At 28.5% G+C, this 19,790-nt stretch overlaps 2 protein-coding genes across 9 annotated transcripts in view; one reads left to right on the forward strand and one right to left on the reverse strand.

The window, feature by feature from the left end:
* Positions 1–2,454, reverse strand: part of LOC112680891 (lipase member H-like) — a 37,082-nt gene extending 34,628 nt beyond the window's left edge. For all 3 annotated transcript variants that reach the window (XM_025551116.1, XM_025551117.1, XM_025551115.1), the window contains exons 1-3: positions 2,368–2,454; positions 2,189–2,270; positions 140–255 (exon numbers count right to left, since the gene is read on the reverse strand). In XM_025551116.1, coding sequence (XP_025406901.1) covers positions 140–255; positions 2,189–2,270; positions 2,368–2,404 — 235 coding nt within the window. In that variant the 5' untranslated portion in view covers positions 2,405–2,454. The remainder of the gene's footprint in view (positions 1–139; positions 256–2,188; positions 2,271–2,367) is intronic.
* The window catches only part of LOC112680892 (ras-related protein Rap-1b), a 162,531-nt gene that overhangs the window by 119,840 nt on the left and 22,901 nt on the right, over positions 1–19,790 (forward strand). For 4 of the 6 annotated variants that reach the window (XM_025551121.1, XM_025551120.1, XM_025551123.1 and 1 more), the window contains one exon: positions 11,504–11,728. In XM_025551121.1, the coding sequence (XP_025406906.1) occupies positions 11,561–11,728 (168 nt within the window). In that variant the 5' untranslated portion in view covers positions 11,504–11,560. Of the gene's footprint in view, positions 1–11,500; positions 11,729–19,790 lie in introns of all 6 variants that reach the window. The other 2 variants (XM_025551119.1, XM_025551122.1) reach the window with 1 other exon arrangement.

The following is a 19,790-nucleotide window of genomic DNA, read 5'->3' on the forward strand; positions in this document are numbered from 1 at the left end:
AGTTGTTCGGCTATGGTATTATAAAAATCTCATTATTCTATTAATCGTACATTTTAACAAACTAAAACGTAATGGATAAATTATGTTCGTACAGTAATATAGTCATCATAACTTTTAAACTTTAAAAACATCGATTTACATTTTCCAAAGTTCACTATCATACCACTGTGGGTACTTGATCTGAATCCGTGGACAAACACTAATAATGAACTGTTGTCAGCAATTTTTAAGTTCATTTCGTCCATTAAATTATAACTGAAACAACAATTTATATTTATTATATTAATATTTAAGAATCAAAAAATACAAAATACATATTTATTATTAAATTAAAAGAACATGTTAATTTAATTTTAAAATTTTTGAATCTACATTGATCTTGAATTAAAATATTCGCACTGTTTTTTTGTTACCTATAAGAAAATGTTTTATTCTCCTTGAAATAAAATAAAACCAATAAATCTTTAAATGTCAGAAATGGGATTAACTCAATCATGCATATTCGAATAATAGAATTACTTTACAATAATCTTATTCGTACTTATTTGTTAGTATAAGTTTTTTAAAATATCAACAGTCTTAGTTTACAATCAAACTTTAATACTTTAAAGTGAAAAGTGGAAAAAACGAGTTATAAATAATTCAAAATCAAAATGTAAAATGTAACTTAAATAACCATAAAATCATTCAAATAATTTCGTAAAAACGGACAAACAATAAATTAATAAATTGGTTACTCTTCTTACTTTATAGTTATGGGTTGTTAATAAAAGCAGATCAATTACATATATGTGTGTATGTGTGATTAAGAACGATAATATTTTCAACAAATCGAGCACACTATGAAAAGCAATTGAACAGGTGTTTAAGTCTAATTATAATAGTAAATATGACGTAACTATTCGTTTAAATATAAATAATAAAAATATTATTATTTCAGTAAGTTTTCATCAAATATTTATGATAATTAATAATTAAATATTTATCTATTATCTATAATCTTCACTGTTTTTTATATACTATATTATATAATACTTCATATAATATGTAGTATTAAAAAAATATATTAAATTGTTATGATGATTATATTTTACGCATAGATTTGTATTTGAAAATTTAATTTAATTATTTTCAATCCTATAGATCCAAGTAATAGATAGATTAAATTTGTTTGATAACTTGAAAAAACTTATTTAAATATAACACATGTTTAAAATCAATTGTTTTAATATTAAACTTTTTCACTTTATGAGGTATAAAAATTTTATTTTGAATAAATTTAAAAGTTAAAAAGAGGCTCAATAAATATAAAATATAACTTGTTTTACTTTTAAAGTAGAACAAACAGTTTTATAGTTTATGCAAATTAAAAAATACTATTGTAATATGTATTGGTGGATAATAGGTATGGATACTCGATATCTATTATTTTAAAACTCCGGTTACTTGGAATTATTCTAAAAACTGTGCTGTATGAAAACTTAAAATTTCATTGGAACTGAATCATTAACGTTACAAACCTGAAGTTTTTATAGAAAATAATTTACTGGCAATAATTTTTCCAAAAGTCACAGTGTATTTTACAACTATTTAGTTGATCTTCATAATGTTCTTGAAAGTACATATATATCACACAGACCATTTATTGAACACAAAATCTTTTCATTTTTTTAATCCGTAGAAGAAAAAAATAGTTATATAGTATAGAAAAGTTATAATTGAAAAAAAAAATCGCATTATAAAATCAAATTATCTTTGATTTCATTAATAATGATTGATTTTGCTGTCGAAACTGATGACAAAATGAAACCATCTGTAAATAGTTGTCAACAAAAATACAACTAACAACAATATTTAACTGGATTGAATAGCAAAATAGTATTTTTCTTTGAGATAACGTGACAAAATACTATTATAAAGTGGTACAAATGTGAACTGACGGAGGTGATATATAAAAATTATTCGAATAACTAATAATGTATTGATTCTATGAACTATGATGAAACGATTAGATAAACTGAAACAATATGCGTAAATTTATAACTCGCATCGTAAATAAAATAAACAAACAGCATCACTATTGGTATAAAAACAGCAAAATATTTTATTTTTATTTTTTGAAACCCTAAATCTTAATAATTATTGTAAGATCTATTATATAAATTATATAATTTTTTTCTTATATTACTTTTTATCAAAATATTTGTACTGAATTCCAGTGGCATTGATATTAGCAGCATTAGAACAGGAATATTGTACATTGAATATATCTAAAAATAACACGTGATTAATCGTATTGATATTATATTAACTAAATGCAATTAAAACAAATAAATAAAATGTAAGAATGTACGTATATGAAATTACTTAAAAAAATCAGAAGTATAACATATAACAAACTCATTATCACTGAATTTTAAGCAATACGCAGAACTAACTGTTTTTTTGCTGCATGCGCAATATAAAATAACCGAAGTGTTAACGTTTTTTTTTTAAACTTAGAAAAAAGTGTGTTTGTCCATGGTCATCGTTGAAAATTACTGATATAATTATAAACTATGATTGTCAGTAATGATAACGGCATTGTAATATTATTTGATTATACTTCGCTTAAAAATCATTATTTATAATTCGTGTACAGCTTCCGTAAAACCATTTTTCTCGTGAAAAAAATTAGAAATTAGAAAAAAAAAATCAAAAAAAAATAGTTAAATGTAACGTATAAGGTATAGAATATATTATATGAAACAAAATATCTCGTTGAAACCAATTTTCTTATTGAAATATTATTCGCTTCGGTTGAAATTAGTATTTGTTGTATCCTCCTTAATTTAAGTTTTAACGTGCTACTATAGAGTTTGAAGAGCGAGCGTTTCAAACAAACCTTAAATAACTTATAACATAAAAAAAATTAAAAATAAGAAGTAAGCAGTAAATATTATGTATGATTATTCCATAATAATGTTTAACACAATATTCAGAAGCATAATATTATAGGTAAAGTTATTAGCACGAATAGTTGGTATAATACTATGATTTTTTACTTAATTCAAATTTCTATTCACTCCATAATATATCTGGTAACACTCAAAATATTAAAAGAAATATTTATTTCCAAATCATGCGTCAATGAATACAATTAAAGGAAAATAATAATAAACAAATCATAACGCAAATTATTTCAATTAAATTATAAATAATTATATTTCTGAGGTCTTTACAAAACTACTTTGTTATTCAAAATTATAAAGTATTGTTCATATAAATATACAAATTGTGTAACTACAAAATTATTATTTACCCATTTGATTATTTTGTTTAAAACATATTTAGTATAAAAGAAAATAAATAATTTATTTTTCAAGTACTTATATCAATAATAAAAGAACAATTAAATTACAGGAATCCCAATAATGAATAATTTATGAGAATTTTACATTCAATAGTTTTACATGTATAAATTTAAACAAATTTAAAAATACACATGAAAGTTCTAGTGAGTTGTATAATAAACGAAGTGTAGCATATTTTCAAATTAATTATATTTGATGTAATACAAAAATAAACTAGTTATATCTTTTTAGATTTTAGATTCTTCAGATTACAACATAACGTATGTTAAATATAATCATAAGAATTTAAGAAACGTCAACACCTTTGGAATTAACCATTGCTGCACAACTATTTTCTTTTCGCAATGTTCGTTCGACAATGTAATATTTGTACAGACTCAGTTCGTCACTACACGGCGTGTATTTGCATAAAACGGCTCGTCTAACGTTTCAACAATAGGAATTAGCCTTTACCTGCCCCCCCCCCCCGTGTGCATAGGCAATCAAGGAATCCGCGCACTGACTGGAAACCGACATGACGTGATGAGCAAAAGCCGAAATCATCTCCAATTTTCACACTTGGCTTCGGTAACATCTTACAAATGTAACACTCTAATATAGGTTTATAGAATTTACGGCAGTCAGTGACTTTGTTTAAGACCGCAATCGTTTTCAATCGCAAATTGTTTTCTTTCATTCGTAACGAACAATCGTCTCCTCCGACGACCGATTAATGTAGTTATATAAATGACGTCACGATACTATTTTTATGACTTGTTAAAAAATGAACATGTTGGCTAACACCGAGTCGAACTACTATGCCATCATCATTACGATCCAGTTTCAATACTGTGTTGGTAAACAACAAACAACATCGCTGAAGGGGTGCACGAATTGGGTACATTTATAACACGGTTCGTTGGTTCGTAGAACATCTGTTGAAGGTGCGATTGCGAATTGTTGCTGTGCAATGTTATGGCTAACTAGTATTACTTCCGTTTCAGTTCCTTAAATTCGCCCGCAAACGTTTTCACAGTCTATTGATTGATGCTGAAATATTGAGCATATTGTCTAACATCGATAGAAAATTATGTACGATACTTTAAACATTTTAATATAAAAATAAAATGTGTATGCATTTTTTTTTCTCTTATAACAGTATTGTGAATATCATGATGGTATTATCTAAATATTGGCTATATTTAATGTTAAGGGGTTGTGGGTTCATAATGTAGCGCTTCCGATATTTGAACTCTAATTGCGCCACTAGTCCCGATACAAACATTGAACACCAATCGACGTACATCAACTTTCCTCGTATTTGGTTCTGCGACGTCGAACACCACGATTAGCTATTTGGTCAGATGACTGTGGTGCGCAGTGCCACAAGCTACGTATTCGTAATGAAAAATTGACGATCAAAAGCTTTCGAGTACGAAAAAATAAATAAGCAAATAGAAAAACGACACTCAAAACGTATAATTACGACCGTTGACTAGGTAATATTTATAAGTTTCTGTAGTTAAACATGTGATGTTTCGATTGTATTGTATATAGGATCACTAGTACATCGACTCATCCGACTCAACTCGAACCCGTGTGAAACCACAATTAATGTTGAGAGTCTTGTTATACTGAACGTATCTTATTTTCATCCCTAACATGTACGTATCTTATTTTCATATCTAACATGTATACAATGCGAATAGAGTTCAACGGAAATAGCTCTTCGACTTCACGTTTCGTATACGAATACAACAAATCGACGACGATGAAAAACAATTATTTCAAATATCATAAAAAAACAGTTATATGATCGTACGTTACAAAACGTAGCATACGAGTGGATTACTTTTTTCGCGTACATTTATTGCATAAATTAAACCCGTTGCACTTCGATATTTAACTATAAAATGTATACGTTTTCAATGCAGATTATTACACGTGACGAAACAAAAATGAGCAACAGGGTTATATTTCTATATAAATTGAATAAAACTTCGAAATTAGTGTTAAACATGTTTCAAATAATTTTGTAATGCAATATTATTATTGTTAATGAAAACTGTATAATGTTTAAAAGGGACAAATAAAAAATATATGCATTTATTGTAATAAATTGTCTTCGAGTGATAATTGATAAATTATTTACTGGTAGAAATAATTAACGTTTACTTAAGCTTATGAATGTATACACATTCGATAATATTTTAAATTAATTAAACAAATATTTCGTCCACACTAAAAAACTTACTGCAGAATGTTCTTCAATGTTCTTCCGGATGAGATTGGTACTTTCTTTTTTCTTCTCATAACGATGACCAAAATCTTTTTTCTTTTTTTTTTATTCTTCATATGTGATATTCAAATAAAATATAAATTGTATTATTATTAATTTACTGAAACACTGTCGGATGCACGTTAATTAAGCGTTAAACTCTGGAGTGGGCCATTTATTATTAAATTATTAAACCAAAGCCGTTCTATGAAAAAAAGTTTCTTTTTGTAAATACTGTCATAGCATCTTCTTTGTGCTTTCCAGAAAGAATTATTTAATGTAGTTAATTTAAATATATCATTCGTAGAATAAATACAAAACATTTTTTTTACTTTAAGTCTTACATAATATATATATATATATCATACCCATGTTTTTACTTATAAATTCATAATTTACAGTAAGAATGTGCTATACTTTAAAATAAACAACTATTTTAAATCAAAACTAAGACGCCAGTACCTGTCAATAATGATACATATACTTTTATCATTTAATTAATTGATAACAATCTATAGTTATGGATATTAATTTATAGTATTTACAAAAGGAAATATCCAGTCATGTACAATACAAAATATATAAAATTCTAAAAAAAAAATCACTTAAAACCTTAAATACTACGGTTAGGTTAGGTGTAACCATGGTTTCAAAAACCATTTATAATTAAAAATTAATGTATTGAATGGCATGACCATTATTATTGTTCACACACATTTTTATCAAATATCAAACAACCATAGGTGACATAACCAAGTCATGACCTACTATAATGTCAGAGTGCAAATGTGTAAAATTGATATAAATGTTATATTTATATTTAAAATGTATAATTTATTTTATTTAAAAATGAATTAAGGTAACAATTTACATTTGACGTTAAAAAAGTTAAATCGTGAAAAAAAAAAAAGAAGTTAAAACAAAGTTAACCATCTTATTTACTGTTAAAGCTAAAAAATCAGTCTGGACAAACAAAATATCCAACTGTCTGTCGTCCCTGGTGGTATAAACATTGAGTTTTAAATGAAGAATTTAACAATAAAATATTCTAGTGGATCCGTTTTTTTATATAAGCAACGCCAAACCTAGGAATTTTATTTCGTTATAAATAAATATGAAAAGAATTGTAAATTTTAATACCGACCTAACGTGATATTTAATAGATAAAAACGATTAAGTTTGATAAATATTAAATTATAAAAATAAACATTACATAAAAAAAATATTTAAATTTAAAATTCTAAAGGAAGTGTAAGATTGATACTCATTGCGTACATAGGACAGGAACAAAATATTAAAATAACGAATTATACAACACTAAACAGTCAATCGTATGATAAATTATACAGATATTCATAATTGAAGTAACTATGCTAAACATTTTTTAAAAACTTAATCGATTTAATATAAAAAACGATGAAATTCGAGTTTCTGCATTGATACATCAATTATGCTAGATTCAAAAGATAGTAAAAACGCATATGTCAAAACTTTAAACAAGATGTAACTTCTACAATTACGGCTTCTGGAAAACTCATGGCCTATTCTAAATAAAATACCTAACTTCGTCTGTTATAAAACCATAATTTTCACATTTCTACTGTGTAAATATGCATTTAAATAACTTTATTTACTAATTAATCATACTACATCATAGTTTATGGAATTAGATAATATTAAATTTATCGTTTTAGATATTAATAATAAAATATAATACATGTTCTTGCACTTTCGCATATTAAAAAAATACAAAAAAAAAAAATAAGCATACATATTTAGTGTCAATAAAGTCACTTCAATCATATAATGAATTTCCATAAAATATATCATGTGACGAACTATTTGGAGTAATTCTGGTATTTTTTTTTCACATTCCATCCACACAATGAGTAAACATTTTACATTGACCTCGTAATATTAAAATGAATTATTTTTGCAATATTAGTTTTTATAATTTGGTAATACGTTAAATTAAAATAATTATGCATTATAATTATATTTGTATGTAATTTAATGAGTACCATTGTGAAACGATGAATTATACGAATGGTTTATTCTGTTTGTGGTAGATAATTCGCTTAAAATAAATATCAATAAACAATTTAGAATAAATAACAGAACTGTGTGTACTTTTTAAACACAACCAATCATAAAACAAAACTGGTTTTAAAAGAATTCATTATAGTACCATATGATAATATTATATCATATGTAAAATATTGAATAGTAACTATTAAATTATGATACGTTAGACAAAAATCATAGCCTCTAAGTAAAAATACAATTATTCTTATATTAATGTACAAGGAATTTAATTTAAAAACTTTGTGGAAACGTGTAAAAGAATGATTGTTTATTCGCAATGCTAGTGTTATAAACTGGAGATATATATTTTATATTATCATGTTTATTGTTTCTACAAGTCGACATGCAGACATTTCGAATTTCAACTTCATAACTTAAAAATCCTCTTGTCAATGTTGTACGATAAATTACTATTCGCAAGGATAATATATTTCTTTGGTCCGTCATCGAATGATGTTTCTCAAATTGTTTTTCGGCACATTTGTTCGACGAAATGGTGAATTCGCATGATGAAAACTTCAATGTACGCTCGCATGTGTGTAGAGAGGTTTTTATTCTTTTCTAATTTAGAACTTGAACAACATATCGAATCTAAGGCGACGGGCAAATAAAAGGAAACATAGGAAAAATAAAAATAAAATGGTTGCTCGTATTATTCAGGGTTTTCGAAATGCAACGGCATCCATTCTTCTCTTAGTTGGTACTACGTGAAATCAATTCATTCGTCCACGCTTTAATATATTATACAGTTAATGGGACTGATCGGAACTATATAACTGTGACATAGTCTAATGGTGAGAGCACAATACACAATAGAGTAAAAGTAATCGGCACTGTTGTGGGCGTTTGACGTTGACAACAACTCTATTACCATTGCCAAATAAGATGAAAATAAACAATTTATCCGTTGTCTATATGTACACAAATACACACACACACATACACACATGCTTTTATTGACGCATCAGTTGTCAATCCTTCTAATGGGATCCTTATAACTCTAAATTATAGTATAATAAACAACGTTTTAATCAATAACTAGAATATCCACCAGGACTAACATTTTAATTTTTATTAGAACTATATAGTATACATTAAAATCTAAATATTTTTCAAGTTAGAATTTTCTTTTGATAACTATAGTAAAAAAAAAAAAAAATGATTTTCAATAATAAATAGATGTAAATAATTGAAAATCGGTCGAAGAGAAAACTAGAAACTGGTCAATCGACAAGGAATTTTATCGTTGTACTTAGATAATACATTAATATCTTAAGTATAAGTTAAATTTAGCTTCTTCCTTTATCTGTCATATACATGATTTTCATGTATTATGTATAAATATTCTATAGCAAGGTTATCGAACCAATGTCACGAGTGTAACAGAATGATACGTGCACACATATTTAGTGACACGCCAATTTAGATATTGTTCTTAATTTTTAATTCACCTTTACTTAAACGTTAACAATAATTTTCATATCATTACATTGTATATTTCTCTTTATTTTAGTTGTGACTCGATACTGCATTTAATGTTTCAATAAGACCTTTATTACGGTCGTCGGCAAAGTTTCGGATCGGTGGTATGAATCCACCACACAATTTTACCGGAAGACCATTATTTTTACTAATTTAAAATGTAATATTTTTTTAAATTTTATTTCTTAATTATATTTTATTAAAATAATATGCAATCTTTACAACTTATTAGGCCTTATTAGGCCTATTAATAATCATATACGTGTGATGTAAAGAGAAAAAAAACAACAAACAAAACTACAGACATGGAAGAAGCGATTAAAGGAGCCACCTATTAGTGACACTTTAGCTGTTGCATTAAATTAAATATTGAAGGTATTTTTATGTGATAGAAGAAGATTTAATAAGAAATATAAATAAAAATAAGAAAATATAAAAAATCATTAAATTAAATTAAAAAAGGTCACGACACAATGTTCTTTTCGACCTACGTTGAAGATTTCCAGGAAGGTTTGGAATGGAATGATTTTTAATAAGTGGATTGTAGTGATTGGAAAGTTTGAGGTTCACCTATTGGAGAAAGTTTTGGCTTCTTCATTAATTGTTTTTTTTTTTTTTTTATATATATATATATATATATATATATATATATATTTAAAGAACCCTCGGCGGTATGGGCTGTTGGGCTTACAAATATTTGATAAATTACAATGAAATTATTTTCATTTTTGAATATTTTAGTGTGAAAATTGACGGTTGTGATGAATTGGATGATGTTGGCTATAGATTGACGGTTGTTGTGGATTATTTCGACTAGTGATTTGAGCAATTTGATATTTGTTCGAATGTTGTTGTATATTCTGCATTCTGTGAGTATGTGTTTTATAGCGTCTTGGACACCGAAAGTTGTGCATATTGGAGCCTCCACCTTGGCCATTAGGAAGCTGTGGGATATATGGATGTGTCCAATTCTGAGTCTGATCAGAATGACTTCGAATTTTCTGTGTATTTCGAGGGGAAGGTCCATTTTTCTCTATTATGTTTGTTGTGATTAAATTAAATGAAGTATGATAACCATTTATGGTGCCATTTTAGTTGAAATTTATTTGTTATTAGTGTTTGTATGTCTCTGAATGAGATAATTTGTATGTATAATGATAATATATAGGTAATTTCGGTTTTGGCTGCGACATCAGCGAGCTCATTTTTTATGATGTTGGAGTGTCCGGGAATCCAGAAGAGTTTAATTTTGTAGTTGTGGGTGTTTTGTAGCGTGTATGTTTTGTTTTGAATATATAGGCCAATGTCTGATGGATTATATGCATTTTTGATATTATTGATAACATTAAGAGAATCTATGAAGATAATTGTGTCCTGAAGATAGTGTTCGGTTATTAACTCGCGAGTTTTAATTATGGCTTTGCTGTGAAAACTTAGCAGGAGCTTGGAAATTTGTACATGAATTCGGTGTTGTTCCAGTTGACTGCAGCTACGGCCTCGACATGCTTTTTGGATACATCCATGTACATTTTTTCGCTAATGACGTTTTGAATTAGATGAAAATATTCTTGTTTATAAATAGACAGGGCTGTGTCGTTTTTTTTTTTTAATTTGGAGAGTTCGGTGTTAGTTTCGATGATATTTTTCCATTGGGGAGCATTTGTTGATATTTGAATTTTTTGGCTGTTCCCCAAAGTTGTAAATCGTATGTCCATATAAGTTTTAAAAGAGATTTATAAATTATTATTTTTGTTTTTAAATTTGGGAATCTGTTTAAATAAAGTGATTTGAGCATACAGGATCGTGAAATTAGTAGAATTTTTTTAGTTTTTAAATGGTTATTCCATGTTAAGCATTTGTCGAGATGGAGACCTAAATATTTGATCGTGAAAATGCAGGGATTGAAGTATTATTTATGAAAACATTAGGGCAGTGCCCTAGTTTTAGAGTGAAGGTTATGTGGACTGATTTTGTGCTATTTATTTTGACCATAAATTTTTTATACCAGTCAATAATGTAACATAACATAAAATCATACTCAAGTGTATGTTTTTATTAATTGTCTAAGCGAAAATTGATCAATGTTACCATATTGCAGGGTAAATAAAATTAAATGAAAAATATTTGCCATCCATGCTCTATAGTCTTCGATTATGTTTAACAACGGTGATGCAACATTTTTTTAAATGTATAATTAACATTTGTAGTACAAAGATTATACATATCATTATATACTTTGCTCAAAATATAATATGCATTAAAAAAATACGTTAAAAATGTTAATAACCTCTATTCTAGACTAATTTTATTATTTTTAATTTGGTAGATAACATCGAACTGAACATGAAGTAGTTGTCCAAGTCAGGTATACAGATCAATTATCATGGCCGACCCGGAGAGGACAAGATTGGTGGTACTAGGTGACGCTGGCGTCGGGAAGAGTGCCATATGTAAAAGGTTTTTGTACAATTCATTTTGCTCCAAATATAAGACTACGGTAGAAGACCTTTACAGTAAAGAATTCAATGTTGGAACAGCTCAACAACTCAAAGTAAGTCATTTAATATTTAGAACACTATAAAAGCGATTAAATAAAATATTTTACAAACTGTTTGATTTATTTTTTTATTTTTAAACTTGTTAACACTGAACTTTGAATATCTTAAGATACACATTAAAAATTACATTATATTAATGTAACTTTAATACTTAAAAATTGAAGTGACTGAACATTAAACAAAATACTAAAGTAAATAAAAATTATTTCCTGCCAGGATTAAATTCAAACCATGAAATTTCTACACCTAATTTTTAAGTGTTAACTATAGATTAATTGAAAGCTTTAGCGTTAGTAATTTTGTTTTTTTGACTAGATAGATGCTTGAATAACAAGTAAAATCCTTTCCAATGAGGATTCCTAGCCTATCTAATTAATTAAATTGTTAATACTAAAAACGTCGTACATTTATTTGACTAATAAATTTGAATTTACGCCTCTTTAAATTGCACTTGCTTGTAGCTCTTCAACATATCATAATAATTTAATAAAATAAATATAACTATTTTATTTACTTTTATTTTCTTTAATTTTGAACTTAATTGAAATACAGTTGTAAATTAAACAAATACGTAATCAAATGAGAAACACGTTAATAATTTAGTTGAACGTTTTGTTATGAGTAAGTTGAAAAAAAAAAATGACAATATAAATTATATCAAGATATAAATGTTTTTGTTAATATTTTATAATTCAAGACTGTTGAAATGTGTTTTATTTTTTTATCTAGAACCATAATCATTTATATTGTTTTAAACTAAATTTCATTTAAACAGAATTTTTTTTTCTGTTCAAATGGCTGTCTGATAAAATATAGCAGTTCGGTGAATCCTTCAGACCAAATAGTTGTCGTGCATGGTTTTATTCCCTAGATAGGATATGGTTTTGGTGGCTGTATTATAGATAGTCGCACCAAATTTGAACATCGTGTAGGTCATTACAGTTGATATATTGTACATGATATGTATTTTTATATGTTTAAAAACAATAACAAATCATTGAAATGAAAAAAAAAATGATTCAGAACAAATATAGGAACAATTTATTTACCGTGTCTACATTATAATCATTGAAGATTTCTGTATTACATAGTGTTTTGCGTTAGAATAATGCATTTATTCTATACGAATACTTACTAATTTTTTCACTTTAAAATAAGCTCAAACATCTTGCGTTTAATTGACATTTTATCTATATACTGAAATTGCAAGTTAAAAAATCCGAAATTGGGTAAATTTTAAAAATATATGAACAAAATACTAGGTAGACTGGAAAAAATGTATTTAAAATTTGAAATTTTTAAATGTGGTTGTAAAATACAAATAAGCACTTAATTTTAAAATTTAAGAAGATCAATTTTTTTTTTCACAAAAAAATAAACTGTAATATACGAGTGCATTGTAATTCAAACTTTACACTTATATAAGTATAATAAAGGTGCAAAATACTAATTAAATGTTTTATTTTATTTTTATTTTTGCATTAAGCAATTGAGCTCTACAATTATAGATAATAATTAATATTTAAGAGAATATGATAATAATGAGTATAATTATAACAATAAAATGTACTATTAAGACCGGAGTATTGTTTATGAGGTTTCTCTGTTTTTACTTTGATATTTTATAATGAATTTATGTTATAAATTTCATTATTATTTTCGTTATACAGATCTAAAAGAAAAAATCAGTAAAGGAAAATTGTTTTTTTCTTATACTTTTCTTATACTTTTATTCTTATTCTCGACTTCCTTGACTATTATTTCTTTGACCGGTACTTCACTGGAAAAAACGACGGAAATATCGGTGCTTAAGATAGTGTGGAGGAAATTTCTGAGATGATCTTAAACAGACATAGAACACATTGAATAAATATGTTAGAATTACTGTCAGTTTCACTCAAATGAACCGTTATAAAACTGTAATTGGCGAAATGGTTAGATCGGACAATTAAGTGATGTAATAACTCTAAATGAAAGCAAAGGAAAATTAAAGAAAAACATAGGGAATAGATCAGTTGGATATTGGTTGGTGTTGAACTAAATATGATATAGATTATTAGGTATATTTACACTCGTGCGGTTTTTCATGCGTAAGATGCATGGTGTGATTGCGTACTATGAGTTGAACGAAGAAGCAATGGCGTATGTCCATTGGAGTTGAATGGCCACATATTCGTGACCCACGCTACCGTCTTACAATAATACGATCAAAACCGTAGACAAAACATAGTTGATATGAATTACTTGGAATCATTAAATAGGTCTGTTAAAAAGGAAAACGGGTCTCCTGTGGCTAAATATCTTAGCATTATTAACAACTTAATTTTACCTAGAATAGTCAAGCCTTTCTAAAACAAGTATTTTGTTTTACTGTTTCCGGATCAATTAGTTTTAATATTGAGTAAACATTTGCTCTAGAAAATGTCTAAATAGAACATCTTCGTTTAATTGCAAATCATCCATGGTTATGAAATGTCGAGTTTTTAAATAATGTTTAGTCCAATCGTTTATAGGTAACTACAGGAAAATCGCGAGGAAAAAATCAAAATAAGTATATAATAGCATATTTTCACGCATCAAATTAATAATAGTGTGAAGATTGTTGATTTCCAAAATTTTAACTAACGTTTCCTGATGACCATGATCTCTATTTAAGTTCCTGAACCGTGAAGCCCCCGATGCGCTTCCCTGACAGCTGCTGCGACAACGGTTCGTCGGAAATCTTGTAATCTACCAGTCAAAATAGGGCCAGGGTCAGGGCGATTATACGGACGGGAATTAAGTGCCGGAGATGAGGAATTCAAACAACGATGACCAAAGTACGGCTGAATTAAATTAAGCATCAACATTTACCATGCATTGTGGACCGTTGGTATTACGTGAGGACGCCTGTCACTGTTCGCCAAACGTTCTCGTTCGACCGTAATGGTTCGACACTGAACGCACACGACAAATAATTTCCAGAACCGACGTTAAGACGATACGATGTTATAGTCGAAAGCGTTCGTTTGGAAGACTCCTTAGTCCTCGAACAAAACAGGCCACCGCAGGCTACTCGCAAACCAAATGCACGCCCTCGTCGGACCACCATGTACATATCCATTAATCCACCGACCAATTCGCGCGCATGGTAATGACGGCGCGGACGTGGACTTAAGTTGTTCCCTTCATACCGACTTACACCACGCGCCTTTTCAGAGGAATAAAAGCGAATATGAAACAACCATCGGACACTTAACCGTGGATGGTTAATGATTCGATTAAATAGCACTTAGGTCTAGCCCCGACCATCTATTCCAGACTTCTCTGCTGCGTTGTACATAATAATTGCACGTACATTTGGTATACATACATATATATATATATATATATATATATGTATATGTATATAATGTACCGGTCTCGGGCCAGTGCCACCACCCGATCGGACCTGACCGGATGTACAGGACTTCCTATATACATTTATGGTACGATGAGGTGATGTGTGTCTGTGTCGTTTCCCGAATTAATTAATAACATCATTCTTTCCGCTTCTATTTCTCTCTAAATGTCTGTCTAATGCCCTATCTTTCTCTCTCTCTCTATCTCTCTATTTTCCTCCCTCTCTAGTTCATCCCCTCTCCCGCACATTGTATTACACGCCGCTTTACTGCTACCGTAAGCGGTACATTTGCCGAACAAAACATAATTGTTTCTCGACCAATCGAAACTATTTATTATTGTTTTGTTCTCAGACAATTGATTACCGGATATCTACACACACATATATGTACGTATAAATATATTGTGTTCATCGATATGTTTAGTACAAACAATTCCGCCGTTACATCATCATTTATAGTAATACAGGATTAAAATATTATTATAGACAAAACGTTCTGATATACGTATATAAAAATAATTTTTTCGCCGCTTGTAATCATTTTGTAGAATACCAATTATCACATAATTTTCAATTGTTCTTAACAGTATATCACGCGTTGTTCATCGGATTATCTACTTATCTTAACGGACAATATAGTATCATAATACTATTATTTTTCTCTTATTAATATTAATCGACGTACTGAACAGATAATAGATAAACTTATTTTATCTGCTTGTATTTTCGTATTGTTTTTCATTTACATCAATACTTTATAAGGCACGCAAGATTACACCTTAATTATACAGAAAAATATTACTTTTACTGTGTAATAAAATATATCGTACGTTCTGTGGGTTACCCAAAATTGCCGAAATTCCCATAAAACACAATTACTCTTGTACAGTGACCATACGCTTGATAATTAAACTAATATAAATACCAATAATTAATCGCCTCACATTAAACATTTCAACCTTTTATTTATAAGTATTTTATGTTTGTATATGTCATTTGTTTAAAATATAATTTGTTACTTGAAACTAAAATAATAAAGTATATATTCTGTTTTACAAAATATCTGTTAAAACATAAATGAATTATATGATATGAAAACAAATTATATGCCATAAATAATAAATTAATATTCACAATAAAGATGAAAATTAATTGGTTAAATAAAAAAAATTGGAAAAAAGTTTATTTTCGGGTGAGACGATTGTTGTTAAAGTTATATATTTGTATACAATAACCGGCAAATATAAATGGTAAATTATTTTTTTTTTTCTTTTAAATTATGAGAAAAACTTTTGAACAAATTAACGTAATAATTATTTTACTATATAATTCAATACTATAAATACGATATTTTATCAATCTTTTACTTATCTTGAAAAATCAGCTTTACCAAATTCTTGTATTGATATGCTGTAATAACACAAACAACATGAATAAAAGAATCAAAATAAGAAATACCGCATTATAACTTTCGATTCTCGGTATCAAATTCGTTATATTGGCTGTCAGCTTACACATTATGACAAACGTATTATGCTGAAAAGTTTCAAAATCTATGGTTCTTTATATTACTTATACAGCTGAATTGTCAATTTCTCAATTTTTAGTGCCCAATAATATTGTGTACACTTTTGTTTTCGAAAAAAACCAGTGCTCTTGAAAAATTTTTTTTTTTGTTTAAATGTTTTTTTTAAGACATTTATGTATCTGTATATATAAGAAAACCATAAGTAAATATGATGACATGAGTACTAAATGTGACAAGCGTGAGGGAAGGAGCGTCCAATGACACTACTTCCAAATTATTAACTTAGAAGAGGTGAATTGTTCTATAAAATATTCAGTAAGTATTAAGTATTATTTAATAAATCGCGCGGCCATTTACGTTTAAGATGATAGAGAGTGTTGTCAGGTATTGTGCGAGAAGATAATTTAGATATGAGCGGGTTAAAGTAATTAAAAGTGTTTTTATATAATTTGTTATAACGATGAGAGACAAGTGAGGATATTGGTGGTAATTTGAGGTTGTGATGTAGGGTGTAGTTGCTGATGTACTAGAGAGCATTGGAGAGAATACGGAAAATTATTAATTGAAACGCTTGAAATTTGATTAGGCCTAAGAGTTTGAAGGAACCCCATAGTTGAATTTCATATGCCATTGCGGGACGTAAAATTTGTTTGTAAATTAGTATTTTATTAATAAGAAAGGTTTTATCGGAGGAGTGATCTTAATTTGTGAAATCTGAGGTTAAACTACGTTCTTTTAGCTTTAATATAATTAGACCAAGTAAATCTTTGGTCAAGAGTGAGACCTAGGTATTTGATAGATTTGTCCATTGGAATTATTTGGTTATTTATGTAAACAAGGGGAATTGTTTTAGGCCTGAGGGTAAAAGTAATGTGAGTAGACTTGCTTTCACTAATTTTATCTTTCCATAAGTTTAACCAATCTTGTAGTTGGGTTAAGTGTTCTTGGAGGTTATTTGTATTGGTTGCTATTTCGGAGTTGGTTGAGATTATGACTGTGTCATCGGCAAAAGTTGCTAGAGTAGTGTTAAAAAATTAAGTCTGCTATATAAATATTATAGCGAGTCGAGGATAGGATATGCCTTGAGGGACGCCTGTTTTTGTAGAATATGGGTCAGAAATTTCGTCTTCACATCTTACTAAGAATGTGTGGTCTGATAGGAATGATTTGAGTGAGAGGAATAACGGGGTGGATAAAAATAATAATTTGAACAATAACCCTTTATGCCAGATTTATGCCGATCAAATGTCTGGGTAATGTCAAGGAAACCCCAGAATAATTTTTTTTTTATTCAAGGAATGAGGCAATAATGTCAACTAGTCTATGTAGTTAATGGAGAGAGTGCTTGCTTCTAAAGCCAAATTGAGCGATTGGAATAATTTTTTTATCATTTAGTATTAGATAAATTATTTTTAATATGATTTTTTCTAAAAATTTTGAGAATGTAGAAAGTAAGTTAATAGGCCTATATGAGGAGATTTAATCAGGAGGTTTTCCTGGCTTATGAATTAGAATAATAACTGAATGTTTCCAAGTAAGAGATATATAGGATAGGCAAAAAATATCATTTTAGATATAAGTGAGAAGTAAGATTACTTTCTTAGGCAGATGTTTAGCAATAGTTTTTTTTTGTGGGGGGGGGGGGGGTAACGGCCTTTAAGACCAGCCCTCCAAGTATATACTTCTTCATCCATTTCTATCCTCAGCTTCTTCCCTCCACTGCAAACTATCTTCTATTCTTTTTCCATCTTTAATAACACAGTCCTCCCATCTTAAGCGTGGTCTATCTAAGGGTCGTTTTCCTGCTAGGTTGTTTTCGATTACGGATCTTATTATTGATCCCTGATTTCTCCATGCATGTCCTGCCCATCTCATTCTTCTGACTGAAATTTCTTTTGTGATGTAAGGGCGTTGAAAAAGGTTCTGGAGTTCTTGGTTATGTCGTTTCCTCCATTCTCCGGTTTGATCATCCTTGCATGGTTCAAAAATCCTTCTCAGTATTTTCCTTTCGAAAACCTCCAACCTCATTTGTTCTGATTTCCTGTTTCAAATAACCTTAAAGTTCAAATATATATGACGTTGATACGCCCAGTGTTGCTATACGGCTCAGAGACTTGTTTAGCAATAGTATTGGTTATTATGTCGTGGCCAGGAGATTAATTGTTTTTTTAAGTTTTTTGTGATACTTAGGACTTTCGAAGAAGAGGTATATTTTTTGGGAAGACTCGTTTGGAGAGTGTTTATAAGAGAGGCTTCAATATTCAAATTTATTCATTATTCAATATTCGAACGGTTTTAGATTTATGCTACGGCATGGTGGTTTATCGCTAATGGAATAGTTGCAAATAGTTGCGCAATCAACAGCCGATTTCGAGGCGGACGGCCGAGCTCGTCCGCCATAGATAACAATTACAATTAATACAATTTTTTTTAAGTTTCCAGATCTGGTAACCGAAACAACTTCCGTTGAATAAAATTGTAATTGATTTGATTGTAGATCACTTTTAACGAGAAATATATTTTAAATTATAAAAAAATGGAGTAGAATTACTTAAGTAAAATTAAATTATGGGACAATATAATGGCGAGCGATGCTTCATGGTCAACTACCTACACATCACTAATTCTTGAAAACCAATAACATTTTTTATTCAATACATCTCATTCAATCGAACAGTTATTATTTATTAAAGTGACTACAGGTACGAGCATTTTAACTATTGAAAGTAGACGGATGCGAATCCTACCGACAATTGAATGGTCAACCCACGCGTAACGTTCAATGGATGGTATAACATAACACATTTTTATAACAACATAATTGTTGCTGTCAACAACAAGAAATCAAAAATATTTTAATCACAAATGATCCGTCATCGTTTAAGTGGGCAAATCACCATGTTTTATTATGATTATTTTGTATGTCCAATATTTTACGATTAAACGCTCATGCAAATCGCAACAGATTTATTTATTATTGTGTTTTTTAAAATAATTTTGTCAAGGTGTGATTTTTATTTACTCAGATTTCAGGTAACTGTATCTAGCTGCTGGGTTTTAATTATTTTTTATTTAATTAATTATATTTTTTACTGCGTTGTGGCGAAATTGTCGTGATTAATGTATATATCTAGTTATTCTTGCA

Source organism: Sipha flava, unplaced genomic scaffold (genome assembly GCF_003268045.1).
Source record: "Sipha flava isolate LNK unplaced genomic scaffold, YSA_version1 181_pilon_pilon, whole genome shotgun sequence".
Taxonomy (NCBI): domain Eukaryota; kingdom Metazoa; phylum Arthropoda; class Insecta; order Hemiptera; family Aphididae; genus Sipha; species Sipha flava.